The 13,717-nt window shown below is 43.6% G+C and overlaps 1 protein-coding gene across 1 annotated transcript in view; it reads right to left on the reverse strand.

Moving 5' to 3' along the window:
* Positions 1 to 8,239: 8,239 nt before the first annotated feature.
* The window catches only part of BOD1 (biorientation of chromosomes in cell division 1), a 7,426-nt gene continuing 1,948 nt past the window's right edge, over positions 8,240 to 13,717 (reverse strand). The window contains exons 2-4 of the mRNA XM_009286004.1: positions 12,403 to 12,527; positions 10,348 to 10,548; positions 8,240 to 9,123 (exon numbers count right to left, since the gene is read on the reverse strand). Of these exons, the coding sequence (XP_009284279.1) occupies positions 10,350 to 10,548; positions 12,403 to 12,527 (324 nt within the window). The 3' untranslated portion in view covers positions 8,240 to 9,123; positions 10,348 to 10,349. The remainder of the gene's footprint in view (positions 9,124 to 10,347; positions 10,549 to 12,402; positions 12,528 to 13,717) is intronic.

The raw sequence follows: 13,717 nt of genomic DNA on the forward strand, positions 1-13,717 counted from the left end.
CGTGCACGGCGGCAGTGGCGGGCGGGGGGGAGGGCGAGATGGGTTAAATAACGGTTAAATAAGGCGTGCTGTTGCCTCAGCAACCCCCTCCCTGTGCACTTTGGACCTGGGGTGGGTGTCGGACCCCTGCAGCTCTCCAACAGCGATGGGGGTCGGGGAGGCTGATGTAAATCTGTTCAAGATGGAGCGACATCCTGGCTGCCCTGGTACCCTCCTGGTACCCCAGAGAAATGGTGCTGAGCTTAGTCTTGTTTAAAAAGGGGAAAGAAATCTGTCCCTATAATAATCTGCTGAGGGTGGCTGCCGGACACCCCCCACCCCTTGCACCTTCACGACATCCCTGGAGGAAGAGGGTGGGATATTTTGGAGAGCAGTATCAGCCTTGAGGACCTGCCAATTCTGTGTGCTCAAGCTGGTGGTGAGCTGGAACTGTCAGGTATCACCTGTGGGGTCAGCAGCTGCCAAATCCCACTTTTCCACGCTGTTAAGGGAAAGGTGGGCTTTTGCGTTGGATTATGGCTACATCCAGGCTCCCCTGTAGGAAGCAGAAATTCAGGCAGGGTTGGAGATACCTAGTTACCACATTTTGCAGGCGAAGCAGTGTAGCTTTTCCCTTGGGAGGAAGTTGAGGTGGGGAGGGAAGGCAATGGCTCAGGTGTGCCCTGGGTGCAGGTGAGCTCAATTGCTTGGCAGAGCCCCTGCAGCTGGGGCTGAGCCAGATGGGGAGCAGAGAGTGCGCTAGAGCCCGGGGTGAGTAGAGTGGATGGCTCTCCAGAGCAAGGTAAGGTTGAACTGGACTTTATTTGGGTTTCCTTAGGAGGTCTTATGTTGGCAGGGTGCTTTTTGCAAGGTCTTGCATTCGTAGTGTGGTTTTTGCTGGTTGGAGAAGCCAGCAAGTGGAAGGTATGGAGCTCAGGCTGGTGTTGGAGGACACCAGCTTAGGAGCTGGTGTTGGTGACCTCTGAGGCTGGTTGTCTTAGTTGAGGCATTCCTTGTTTTGCTGTGTTTTGATGGTAGAAGTTGGAGATAACTACCTGGAGGACTAAGTCTTAGCAGGAGGAGTTGTTGGAGGTGAATGCTGTTATGTGAGGAGATGGAAGGGGTTGATTAATGCGTTGGTGTCTCGCAGGGAGTGCTGTGGGGGAAGCGTTATGGCTGGATTTTCTTTTTTTGCTACAGTTGTGCTGCCCCCTTGTAGAAAATGTGAACTTTTATGAGTGTTCTCTGAAGCAGGATTGTTTTATCTCCCTTTTGCAGAGTTGCAATGAAATATGAAACTCACAGATGTCATGGTTTTCTATTTCTGCTACAAATCCCTTCCAAAATGGATGCATTTACTGTATGAAGTTGCTTGGACTTCCAAAAGGCCCCAACCCTGCAAAGCGAACTGCAGCTATTTGTCCTTACGTGAATTCTTTGTAAGGCCGAGACCTGAACTGGTTTGGGGATTTTCTTTTCTATTTTTCCAAATGAACAGGTATCTGTTATAAAGACACTAGTGCAAAAGGCACCGATTTCCTCATATGAGAGTCAGCAAGATGAAATCGGTGAAACGCGAGGTCCTCACACTCCTTTAGCCTGGACAGGTGGGTTGGACTTGTTACGTTCTGCTACGGTGCCTTTCCTTGGGCTTGTCCCAGTGCTGGAGGGAATTTTCGGTGGAGCCAGCTCCCAGTCTGATGGCTGAGGTAGCGCATTTCTCTGCACCGTGGCTTCTGACAGCGTCTAGACGAGGGCAGTTATTGCTGGGCTGGTCACTGCCCAGTCATGTTTCCGAGGCTGACTTGGCACTGATGTGGGCTCGGCACTTGAATCACAAAAATGCAAGAACTGAAGCTATGGTTCTGATACAATCTTGTGGCACTACCATCTGGGGCCCCAGACACTAGTGCTAGTGTTTTAGCCTCAACCTTGTTCACACCAGACCAGATCAGTGAATTACAGCTTTGGGTAGGTCAGAATTTACAGTTTCACATCCTAAGTCTGTGTTTTTGTCCCTGATGGCTTGGGCTGTTCACTTTTCTCCCCAAACTCTCCCTAATCCTAACTGATAGTTGTTTCCCACTATTAAACCTCTTGAGAAATCACAGTATCTGGTGTGTGATTTGCATTAGACAAGTGTAGTCAGAGTTCATGGAAACACTTTGTGAGAGCTTTCTCCACACCTTGCTGAGTTGATTGACTCAGGAGTCAGCAAAGGCTTTGGAGTCCTGTATCTGCTCGGGTTTTGTAAGGAGGCATCAAGACTGAGAAATGAAGCAATGGTTTATCTCCCTCTTATGGCCAGATTCAGAATGGCTGCGCTGCACACAGCTTTTGGTAGGGAGTCCCTGCACTTGCAAGCTTTGGTGGTTGTGGATGTGAGGGGCCCTGACTGCTCACAAGGAATTAAGTTGACCTCTCTTTAAGGAAGCTGGTAAAATATATTTTTCACTACAGTATAAACAGGAAAATATCTGTGAAAGAGTTAAACTGCTTCAGTTCCTTGTGGGTTTGAACTGGAGAAACTGGTTTCCAGTTTAGCAAAAAGTTGGAGAACGGGATCCTGCTCAGCTGCAATTGCAGGTATACCCTGTTTGCTGAGAAGGAAGGTGCTGTCAGAAAACTCGGCTGGCACCCAGTGACGCCGACGGTCTTAGAATAGTGGTGTGCTTGAAGCAGGTGGCATATGAGAAGTGTTGTGACAGTGGGCGCTGCTCTCACTCTTTCTAATGACGTGGTGAAAAGAGAGTAAAACACTCTGTTAAATGTTCCAGGTGTGATTTCTAGCCCTCCCGGCACCCCTTCTCCTGGCCAAAATCAAAATGATATATTCAAAACTCTCTCTTCCAGGCCTATTGGCTGTGCCTCATTAAAACCAGTCATGCTTGTCCTAAAAACAGGAGAGGAAGTGGAGCTGGACGTGCTTTGGGTTCAAGACTCCTATATTGATTCCAGTGTGGATTCAGAGTGCTTTGGCAATGACTAGCTCAGTGTTTGGGGCAGGGGTTGGTTTGTCCCACTATCCTGACAAGGGCCCAAGTTTGATCCTTCTCTGTGCCAAGGATTCAGAGTTGTGGTTTGGACTTGCCTCCAGACAGTCATGATTATTCCCCTTTCCCAGAGAGGGGTTTTGTGCCTGACCTGTAGGCTGGGAATCCAGGTGTCTCTCTCATCTGGTATCAAGATTCAAAACTGGGCTGGCTGTGAACTCCGTAATAAATTTTAAACTTGGAACTGCATTACCATGATGTGGGAGTACTTTAGGGATGAGTAAGGCCTGGGTACCAATGAGGGAAGAAACCAAAGATGAGGGATTTTTTTAACATGCTACTCTTTCCCATTTGGCTGTCCTCCCTTCACCAGATATGCTTGGGTTCAGGTGTTTAGTTACAGGGGTCTGATCTAACAAACCTGCTTGCAGTTACTCAGGGATTGATCTGGAGACTTGGGTTGGGTTCAGCTCTACCAGACAGAGACATCGTGCTAACTCTAAGATGGGATGTGGTTACAAACGGAAGAACTGTCTCTGGAAAATACTGGCCGGTTTAGGCAGAGGCTAAATATATAATGGCAATTTTGGTTCTGCTTCTTTTGGTGAAGTCTACTTGAGTCAGTGTCTGACTTGCCAATGGACTAGATGCTAGTTAGTAAAGTAGCTGATGAGGGCAGAGAACTGGTTGGGCTTGAGTCTTTGCTCAGTGAGTTACTTTTTCGACGTCACTTAGCAGCATTGCTACCTGATGGTGAGATGTCTCTTGAACTGTTGATGTTAAATTAATACTGTAGTATTGAGCCTGAACCAAATGACCTGCTCAAGAGCCTTCTTTGCAGTTCCAAAAACGCTAGAAGAATGCATATGTCCAAAATCCAGGCTCAGGTGAAACTGGTCTTGTTAAGGTGGTCAGGAGCTGCAGTGACTATCTTGCTCTGTTGGTAATCTGTTTCAGGTTAAATTGGAAGAAGCATCTCTGGAGTCATTGTCACAGAACAGCTACATAGCGAGTGTCTGGGGAAGCATCCATTTACTTTATGTAACACTTGCATGAGAAGTTGCCAAAAAAAAAAGTCATAAAATGCCTATTAATCATTTATAGCAAGAATCAGTTTTACTTCAAGAAAGTTATAAACACATTATTCATCACTTAACTCCCGTTCAGTACTTGTAATTAAGTTTCTCTTGGACTAAAATATGTATGTTCATAAAAATAACATCACTGTGATTCCACCTAGATTGCTTTGTGTGTTTGGTGGTATGCGTTACATGTACATTTTTCAGGAATAATGGGGGAAAGGCAATGGATTTCTGCTCTCAGTTTTCCTAACATTACAGCATTTGGGACACTGTCAAAGGAAAAAAACATCGGAACTGTTGTAAGGCTTCAGTTCAGGTTTTGACATGAAGAAGGGAAAACAGATGGTGGGAAAGTAGGGAAAGTAAGAAAAGTGCTGCAAGTAACGCTTGAACTGAGATGGAGGCTTCAGTTCAGGTTTTGACATGAAGGGAAAACAGATGGTGGGAAAGTAAGAAAAGTTCTGCAGTGCTGCAAGTAACGCTTGAACTGAGATGTCTGCACGATATGAGAACTCCCAGAACAACCCCTTCTTCTTCTCTAGTAAGACTGTAAATTTAGTTGGTTCACTTACAGAACAACTAAGAAAGCCTCCCCTTCTTCTTCTCTATTTTCTTTAGTAAGACTGTAAATTTAGTTGGTTCACTTAAGAGAACCTGATTATACTTGTCTTTGACTAAAGAACATTAGAGTTCAATGTCTGTGAAAATTTTAAGAATTATGTATCCAGTGGAGTTTTGGGTTATCCGGAGTGCAGGACAGCAGCATTTTCTGTTTTGCTGAGACTTGGATATGTAGGTTATAAACCCTCCAGGACACCCAACTCTGCAGGAAAGCTGCAGAAACCTGGGCCATACAGTTGGTGTCCAGACTAATTTCTCAAGCCTGCTTTTGCCAGAAGGGTCAGCTGGCGAAAGTTAATTAATATAACCCACTTCCTTGTGCTCTGGCTTGTCTGCCTTAAGTGACCAGTGATTCATCAACCCCAAAGGCAGCCCAGGAAAGTGCAAGCAGCTGAGGCAGTGCTGGAGGGGAGAGTGCTGACATCTGCTCACGGCTTTTCGGGTGGCCATCATCAGTGGCACCCTGCTCTCCCTTCTTCTTCCCCCCCACCTTAAGATCAGGGTGGTTTTTTGCTTTACTGTATTTTAATCATATGGGATGTGTGATAATTCCTTTAATAGCCAAGCAACAGCTAGAATTTCAGGCACTGCCTTATATGCCACTTGGCTGTGATTGATAAGTGCTGGGATGATTGACTGATGCATGGCAATGCAATCCTTCTAGATAGGTTTGTGGGTTCGGGTAGGTTTTTTTCTTCCTTCATAGGGCTTGTGAAACTGGGTTCATTGGTTCATAGTTCAGTCCCTCTGCTTCTAATTCTGAAATCACGATCTGACACTAAATGGCATAATTAAAACCCCTAGTCTGGCCAGCAAGATGTGGATTTCAAGATGACTTCATGGGACTTCAGCTATAATGTCTAATCCTTAAAACCTGTACAGTATATCACAACTTACCAGTGTGTCTGTATACTGATGTATGCATTCCTTTAATTCTGTGTTTTCATTGTATAGGGCCTAACTATAGCACCTGACTTCCTCCCCACTCCAGGACTTACGTAGGAGGGTAAAGTTATCTTCACTTTACAGGCAAGCAAACAGGTAAAACAACTAGCCACAGGCGTGGCTGTGGGCTAACAGGACTCTGCAGAGAACTTGTACCTCCTAGGTCCTAATCTAGTACCTACCTACTGAGCCAGGCTGGCTCCTGCAGGCTTTGGACTCCGGCATTTCCACAGGGCAGAGCAGCCACGGAGTGGCAAGGCTGGTTTTCCAAGAATGCAATGCAAACTCCCTGCATGTTTTCTTTAAACTGCAGCTGGTCTCTTGTGACTGGGCAGAAACGAATGCACATGGTTGGGACAGGCAAAGCCAAGGAGGCAGAAAATCGTTTAAGCTCCTTCACATTATTAGTATATCAGATGAAGAAATGGTGCAATCTCTTGAAATTTATTAAAAGCATGAATGTAGTCATCTGAGAAAGAAAATTCAAGGCACTAAATGACTGTCCAGGAAACAGGAACAGTCAACTTGAATGTGAGAAGGACTCGGAGATCAACGAGAAGGCCATTTGATCACTGAGGCTCATCCTCCTAATGTACGGCCCTGCCCCTTCAGCTCCACAAAGGCATCTAACTGCTTCTTGAATTATTCAGGTGTCTTAGACCTCCCCACCTCACCGGACTCTAGACTGTATTTAACATATCCAGCACAGCATATTAGTCGGTTTACATCGCTAACTTTAGTCTGACATCCTACTACACAAGGGAACAATTTCACTTCTACAGTAGGTAAAAACTTGTTCTTTTGTTCTGGTGTGAAGATTTCTATAATATCATTGAGTTACAAAGGCTGGAATCCTGTTTCTATCAATTGCCAGGGAGAAATGTACCCCAGTCAAGGGGGGCACTACCTACCATTCCTTCATCATGGTAAGGACTTGGTGGTTTTTCTCACTGTCCCATTAGATGTAAGTATGCTTCCAAAGCTTGTTACTTCCAAGGCTCTGATCCAAAGCAGGGACTTTAGAGCCCGGACGTTAAAGACTATGATCCCAAACGTGGATCGGCTGCCTAATCTCATTAGGTGCCTCAGTTCTGGTCTGAAAGTTCCCATAGTCATTGCAGTCATGCACTGTGCATAGGCCGAGACCAGCTGAAGGCATAGCCCTACACATGCACAGCAGTGGCACAGCGTTAGTGTTCAGAGTTTAACACAGCACCACATTCAAAGACACAACAATGGAAAAACCTTTTAAAAACTGTGGTGGCTGAATCTATGCTCCTTCACTCAGCTGTTAGAGCACTTGTCAGAGGTAGGGAACACAGGTTTAGATTCCCTCTTCACTGCAATAAATCCAGCTCTACTTACTACTTTTTAAAACTGAACTGGCATCCCTGCTATCCCTGCTCCCTAACTACTACTGCTGTAATCCAGACTTTTCTCAGCAGTTAGAATCCTTTTCATTTGCTCTCCTTCTAGACTCTTGAACTTTTTTTTTTCCCCCTGCATAAATGGCTCAGTTTCAAAAAAGTGGTGGAGACACCCTACCAGGAGGTAAAAGATGGATCTTTTCCTGCCAAGAGCTGCCCTTAGGCTCTAAGGGAAAACACCTACTACTGATTTGGAGAGTAGTCTTTAACCACCAAATCAACATGCAGAGGAGAACTCTTTCCTCACGTACCCCTTGACCTGTTTTATAGCAGGAACACAGACTATGTAACAGCGGGAGTCAAGCCACACAACCAGATTATCCCAAAACACAGATTTTTCAAACCGTATCAGGAAGGTTGCGGCCAATATAGTTACCACTAAAAAGTACAGGTATTTAAGTTCCCGTTCTGAGAGGAACACTCTTAAATAGGATAAAAAAAATATTGACGGAAGAATTGCATATCAGCAGAACTATACAGCACTGTGCAGAGTGCAAACTTACTGCAGTGGTGAAGTTCACAGAGCTCTCTTGTAAAGGGTTTAAAATACCAGATGTTCTGTCATCTCCATTTCTGCAAGGAACTGTGTTGAGAGGAGGTACTAAGCAAAGTAAGTTAGCTACAAGATTAAACCACAGCATCAATCTTCCCTACAAATTACCTGTTTTGAAAAGGGAGCAGAGTATAGCTGGAATTGCATCTCTTCACATACAAGGTGTATCGGCAAGGCTGTAGTTGAGGTATGTAGCCCATGAGTAGCAAGGATTCAAACATTATTAAGTGCTATTCAATGACATAGGCAGTTATTCGCTTCTTAAGATTGCTATCTGAAAGGAAAAAAATGGAATAGCTCTAGCCTATTGCCAGAAGTGCATTGTTTTCACAAGGTTGAACGTGCCTTCACCATCACTAGCACCAGACTGAACTTACTCAGGATTTATACCTCATAAATGATGTGAGGTAAGGTCAGTTCAGTTCTTTGACACTTTGGATTTTTTGAGAGAGACCTTACACTAATTTGGAATACTAATATCCATCTTATTTCATGATAACTTCTACTAACAACCCCCTGTTGTCAGACCTGGATTAATCTATGAACTGTGCGAGGTCACACTTCCACTAATGTTCCAGCAATCAGGACTCCTGGATTTCTTTAAAGTAGTTTTTTCTGAAGAAGCTAGGAGTCAGAGATGCTCTTTGAAGTCTTTTATTGCAAAAGGTATGGACATTTGCTGGCAGAATATTTGATCACATTCTCTACTTGACTGTCATCCAGAGGACACTGCATGCATTCAAGCTGAAAGCATAGGACAGTTTCCACTAGGCACCTGAGAAATTTCATGGGAAAGAAAAGTCTTTCAAGTTGAAAGAGACAAGTTTCAAACTGATCACCTACTCTGGTGCCCTTTGCTTCCCAGAGTTACCTAGGAAGTAAGAATTAAATCAGCTATAGTCATAGCCAACTGTAAACATTTTCCTGCAATGCAACAGAAATTATCTAGATAATTGATCCTGAAGTGTTCTTTCCAGTTTTAAACAGGAAATGTCTTTCCTAAAGCAGGCAGTGCAATGAGTTACACCTGACTTGGCACCTACTACTCAATGCTGTGTTATGCAGCAGAGGTGTATGATGCTTCCTCTCATCTGGCGTATATCAAAGAAAATCTGTCAGCTCTTACTTGGTCTCCAAGAGACTACCCCACCTGCCAAAACGTCTTTCTTTTCTTCCTGCTCCCAAGTCCAGTATCATCTCAAACCACTTCCCTGCCCCCTCCGGACAAGAGCCAACTCCCTTTTTCTTCCCACCCCCTTGCCTGAAGCCATGGCTAACAAGAATACGCGATGCTCTCTGTATTGCTGTTAATAGCAAAAATATCTTCACATTTTGGCTCTCCCTCCACACGCAGGACTCTGGGTGCATCTGAATTTCACTGATTTCAATGCCTTCCCACAGGTCTGATAAAGGTTAATCATCTTTGGCAGACAGCAGTCCTGCACCAAATGGAACAAGTAATCCATTGCCAATCTAACAGGACACATATTTTGCAACTGCAGCTGCTTAGTATCAGGAACTCACTGCAAGGAAAAAAAAAAAAGAGAGTTTAGAGGATGGTACCTTCACGAGTAAATGCATTTGAATAGAGAATAGATTAGACTATATTAATTAACAGCTGCACTTAGCTGCAGGTTGTAATGGACTTTAAACTACTTGAACCGGACAAATGCAAGGCATTAAGGCTGCAAGTCACAGATAACTAAATAACTCAGGATGATACTACAGGCAGTTTAACTTCTACTATTAAATTAAAAGTCATGCTAATTGATCTAATAATTCCAAGGATAAGAACAGCTATTGTAGGTTACTTAATCCTTCTTAATAAATCAGCTGTAGATTATAAGGAAAATTTTTGCTTTCAGAAAGCTCTAGCAGATAGAACAATTCACAATTAACTTCCTTTCATGCAGTATGGTTTTAAGTTCCCCAGCAAAGCTGCAGATTGAAATTTTCCATCAAGATAGTGATTCCTCAGTAATGTGCACACAGGCTTCAATATTCAAATCAACATTAAGATAAAGGGCCTTAGCAGAGATGGGTGCACAGTCATTTGTGTTAAGACAGAGTAGCAATTATAGCCCCCTGAGGCCCCTTGAGTTATTTTAATCACAAAAGCCAGAATGAACTTGTTTGCAACAAAGGCACCCTCAGTCCTTTCAGCTGGAAAGATATAGGTTGCTCTATTTAAACCAGTCAATTTGGAATGAACAGTTCTTCACTCCCAGAGACACTACCCTTACTCCAGCAGTGAACATTTCAGTCACTAACAATTCAACACTCCAGTGTATGTTCTAAAGAAGAGCTATCTAAAACTTTCAATGCTAAAGCACAATAACTTGTCACCACTCTACTTTCAGCTGTATTTCAGTAAAGGATATATATTTTTAATCCATTTGATATTGTTCTGAAACCTATCCAGCCAATTCCATGTCAATCACTGCTGGATATGCTTTTACAGGAATAAAAGGCCTTTTGGCCTGATCCAAAACCAGCACTGGCAGAGTCCACGGTGTTCCTTGATAGCTGTTTTACATCATACCTATGTCTTCAGTCCTAACATATTTTTAGCAGACACTTAAGTGGAAGCAGCTCAGATGACTGTCTGACATTGACAACATGCTGATGATCAAAGTGTCCTCCCTGTCAAGCCAGGAAGAATACAATGTCTTCTCTGTCTTGCATTATACAAACTACAGAGATGAGGTACATGAAAAATGTAAGTAGTAAGTGCAGAGATACAAGACCTTTAGGAGGCATCCTGAGATGGAGCAGGAGGATCCTTATTCTCAGGCTCTGGAGGAGGAGCTGGCACACTTTCCTCTTTCTTTTGTGCAGCCAAAAATTCATGAATCGCCCTCTCTATCTGGGGCCTGAAGATGTGGTTTAGTTTTGGATCCACCACCTGAGAAATAATTCTGTCCACTCCAGCTTCCAGCATTCCTGACCTTGAACAAAGACAAAGGAGTCATTCAGCTCCTCTGAAAAACTTCTCCCCAATCTCCTCCAGTAATTCTCCAGAGCCCTCCTGTCAACTGCAATTAGCATTAACATGGTGAGAACTGCAGCACACTCAGTAGATCCTTAACAGGGAGTTGTTTCAATCACCTATTTCCCCCCACTCCCTCTTACGTCTCCCTACAGAATTAACAACTGATATCTGGTCTCCCAGGTACTTAAATGACATGTTGGACAAGAGCCACTTTAATAGGGCATATGTGGAAATGAGGTCAACATGAAAGCAAACAAACACGTTTTGGCACAAACAAGGGAAACAAGCTATTCTGAGGAGGAGGGCAGGTGAGAGCAGAGTCTTTTTTTTGGCTGACTTGAGGGAGAAGAGGCCTTCCCCCTAATAACATTACTGTCGCTCACTACTTATAACTGTTAAGTCTAGACAGATGGGTATTAATTATAAAAACAAGTACATGTAGCACACAGCAAAGTTTCTGGAACTGAACACTAGTAATTGAAGTGACTTATTACTTCAGGGGCTGCGTCAGACTCTTGGATTGTGGGGCACAGGCTGTCTAGCAGGCTTAAGTCATGTCTGCAAGGGAGCGGGGGACAGGAAATGGAGACGTTGCCTGGCGCTCGGAAAAGTAGCCACAAGACTAATAAGGCCGTGAATGCTGGTGAGCGAGTGGGTGCAGGCTCATGGCACATCATGTCACCTCCAGGTAACAGCACACATATACGTGCATGCAGCAAAGGACATATGCATCTTGACACCCTCAGCGCTCAGTCTGGCAACTACAGGAGTGATGGGGACTCTTCAAACTCCCTAATACTGTGTGTCTATTCTTTATACTAATAGCCTACTTAAAGGGAGCACTTTACATTCTTCTCATTACAGGCTCTCTGATATAACAATTTTCAATTGTCCGCTTCATTCTAGTGGTAGAGTAACGTGAAATAAGAGGAAGCATTGACAAACACATCTCAAGGACTCCAAGTAAAGACAGGAAATTCTGTACTTCTAGTGGACACCCCCTTCTCTAATTACAGATTAGAGAAACTAATGTTACATACTAATGATTTACAGGTTCTATCAAGTGTTCTGAAATACAGTTTCTTCTGTGTGCGAGACATTCTAATAGCTTTCCTTATAAGCATAAATGCCATTATCAAGTTCCCTACTGCCCCTCTCCCCACAACCTTTACTATAAAGTTTTTATCCATGACTTTTAGTCAAACAAGCTAAGGCTTGTGCTTCAGACTGCAATGAGTTATCAGCAAGAGATACTAAACCTAAATCTCTAAGCAGCATAGTTTAAGCTGGCTTTCCTGTCATGCTGGAAATGTACTACCTTAAATAGCTGTACAAAAGCTACCCTCTGCTGCATGAAATCAGGCTAGCCCAGTCTGATTACTGCCTGCTAGTGGTCGGAGTCTACTTAAACACGCTTTGGCATCTTCAGGATTTTTTCTTTAAGCGATGTAGGCTCTTCTCTTTTCTGAAAATAAAAGATCAAGGCCATTCAGCTCAGCACATCAGGCACAGTTTTGCTAGCAGGCACAGTTTTGGTTATTTGCAGCAATAACTTGGCTAGATAGCGAATATGAGTCCTTCACCATGCTGCCCAACTCATGAAAATACAAATTTCAGGTAAAGCAGTAATGTAAGCATTTTAATGAGAGTTAAGACTGCATCCACTATTATAATGAAACTCAGGAGAGCACAACAGAAAGTGTTGTGAAAAACTTAATTCTGCAAATTCTTATTTGACTTAGGTGATAAGACAGTTATATGTTACTTATCAAATAGCATTACCATTATTTACAGAATGTTGCTTACTTACTGAATCACACTCTGCCTTAGCCCATTTCGTAACTGGTTTTTATTCATTGCTGGATTCCATTCCTGTTTGTCCAGGTGGGTCGATACAAAGTTGTCTACTTTCTGCCTCAAATTTTGATAGGCTGGCTAAAAAAAAAAAAAAAATTAAAAAATTCCAGTTAAACAGCTAAAAGATCTCAAAACAATCCTCTGTCAGAGTCCTTCATAGTACATCTTTTGTCATGTACACTACTGTTCTGTTGTCTATATTCTCCATCCTTTCACTTTCTAAACAAAGGTAACCTTGTTTTACCTAAGAACACAACTGGTAACTGCAAAGAACAGTTGGTCAGTGTGCTATTACAGTAATTTAAATAGCTGGCTAGATTGGTTTTAAAATTGTTGTCTGCTTGTAATATTACTTAGTGAATGTAAACTGCCTGCGCAGACAGGAGTTGTTTAAGCAGAGTTCTTGTTGTCTGGAAACCCTCCATCACGAACTCCTAGGAAACTGGCTGAGTAATACTTAAGTTCTTTGTTAGTGACAGTATTTACCTCTGTGACGCTATCACAGAAGATAAGAATTATGCGGGTTTTATCAGTGGAAACTTAATTCCAGTGAACAGGAATTGAACTGACAAACCCATATAAATACATAGGACCATCCAGATCCTGGTATCATGCAAGGGAAGGACAAGAGGGTGGCAACATTTAAATTTCAGAATTTGATGTGCATATAGGACGATGAATGAAAGGGTTGGTAACAGAGGTGCAGTGTCTGTCCTGGGCAGCGCATATCTATCCTGACAAAGCTCCTCTGACCTATGGCCGCTCTGTGCAGATGACCTGACAGCTTCAGGAATGGTTTTGCTATAGCTGCTGGGGTGGCCTAGAATGACGATTGCAGGTCCCAGAACAGGACTCTGCTGAAAGCGTAACAGTTTGGAAAAGCAAAACACCAGTGTTTAATTTTGACAGGGCAATTGTGAACAACCCCACTTTGATATTGCCAACAAATGCTCAGGAGTTCATGTTGTCACTGAGGAAGAAATTAGTGTCAAACGGTAGTCTGAGAACATCTACTCAAGAAAGGAAGGTTAAATGTTTGTTTTGGGAATGTGGGAATTATGCCCAAGAGGAGAGGTGTTCTTATGGCAGACCGTTTTCCTAATAAGGCCTGGGCTAGAAAATGAAAGTCTGAGCCTGTTCTCTGGCCTGTTTCTCCTATAGCTATAGGGTGTCGCTATGGCTTCCAGCCGGGACCACCTCTAGAGCAGCCTGTCTGACAGATGCCGGTCGCGGCGGGGTCGTGAAACCCCACCGACCGAGAGAGCCGC

This window comes from Aptenodytes forsteri, unplaced genomic scaffold (genome assembly GCF_000699145.1).
Source record: "Aptenodytes forsteri isolate BGI_AS27 unplaced genomic scaffold, ASM69914v1 Scaffold54, whole genome shotgun sequence".
Taxonomy (NCBI): domain Eukaryota; kingdom Metazoa; phylum Chordata; class Aves; order Sphenisciformes; family Spheniscidae; genus Aptenodytes; species Aptenodytes forsteri.